The following is a 654-nucleotide window of genomic DNA, read 5'->3' as shown; positions in this document are numbered from 1 at the left end:
GCGAAGGAATACACTAGACTCCCATCTTTTCCCAAATGAGTCAACTAGACTGCTGTGTTTACCTTGTCAATCAGCACGGTAGACTTGCCCGCCTTGGCCAGGCTGTAGGCGGTGCAGCTCCCCATGATCCCGCCCCCAATCACAGCCACGTCAAAGGAGGCTGAAACAGGATTACAAATACGAACAGGATTAGAAACAGAACCGAAACAGGATTATAAATGCAATTCGATATGGAAAAGGATTAGTAACAGAATCTGAAACAGGGTTGTATATACAAATACGATATGAAGGGATAAGAAAATGTAGTTATCTCCCACTGGTTGATCATCTTTCCAATATAACTCTACTCGTATGTTGAAAAAAATGGAGGTAAATATATGCCCAAAAAAATGACGTAAATATATAACTAATGACTTCATCTATACTAGAAATTCTCGCAAGAAATTTCCTCCACACGGACAACAGTTACTATAGACCAACTTGTGTGACCTTTCCCCATCTTGTCTGGTTCTTGACTGAGGCCAAGCACACAGCACCGCATGATGTTGCCGGGCTACGATAACTTTCATATCCTGGTATCTTTGCTGATAAGGTTTACCTTCCCCGACTCTCTGTGTGGAATATCTTAAAAGTTTATTTTGTTTTTGTTTATTT

General features: G+C 40.8%; 1 protein-coding gene across 1 annotated transcript in view; it reads right to left on the bottom strand.

Moving 5' to 3' along the window:
- LOC119593901 (peroxisomal sarcosine oxidase-like) overlaps positions 1–516 on the bottom strand; it is a 3,948-nt gene extending 3,432 nt beyond the window's left edge. Inside the window, exons 1-2 of the mRNA XM_037942925.1 lie at positions 481–516; positions 63–160 (exon numbers count right to left, since the gene is read on the bottom strand). Coding sequence (XP_037798853.1) covers positions 63–160; positions 481–499 — 117 coding nt within the window. The 5' untranslated portion in view covers positions 500–516. The remainder of the gene's footprint in view (positions 1–62; positions 161–480) is intronic.
- Between the last annotated feature and the right edge of the window lie 138 nt (positions 517–654).

The sequence above is a fragment of the Penaeus monodon genome, chromosome 33, assembly GCF_015228065.2.
Source record: "Penaeus monodon isolate SGIC_2016 chromosome 33, NSTDA_Pmon_1, whole genome shotgun sequence".
In the NCBI taxonomy this organism is placed as follows: Eukaryota; Metazoa; Arthropoda; class Malacostraca; order Decapoda; family Penaeidae; genus Penaeus; species Penaeus monodon.
Note: the sequence above shows the minus strand (reverse complement) of the source record. Positions and strands in the feature narration are given on the sequence as shown.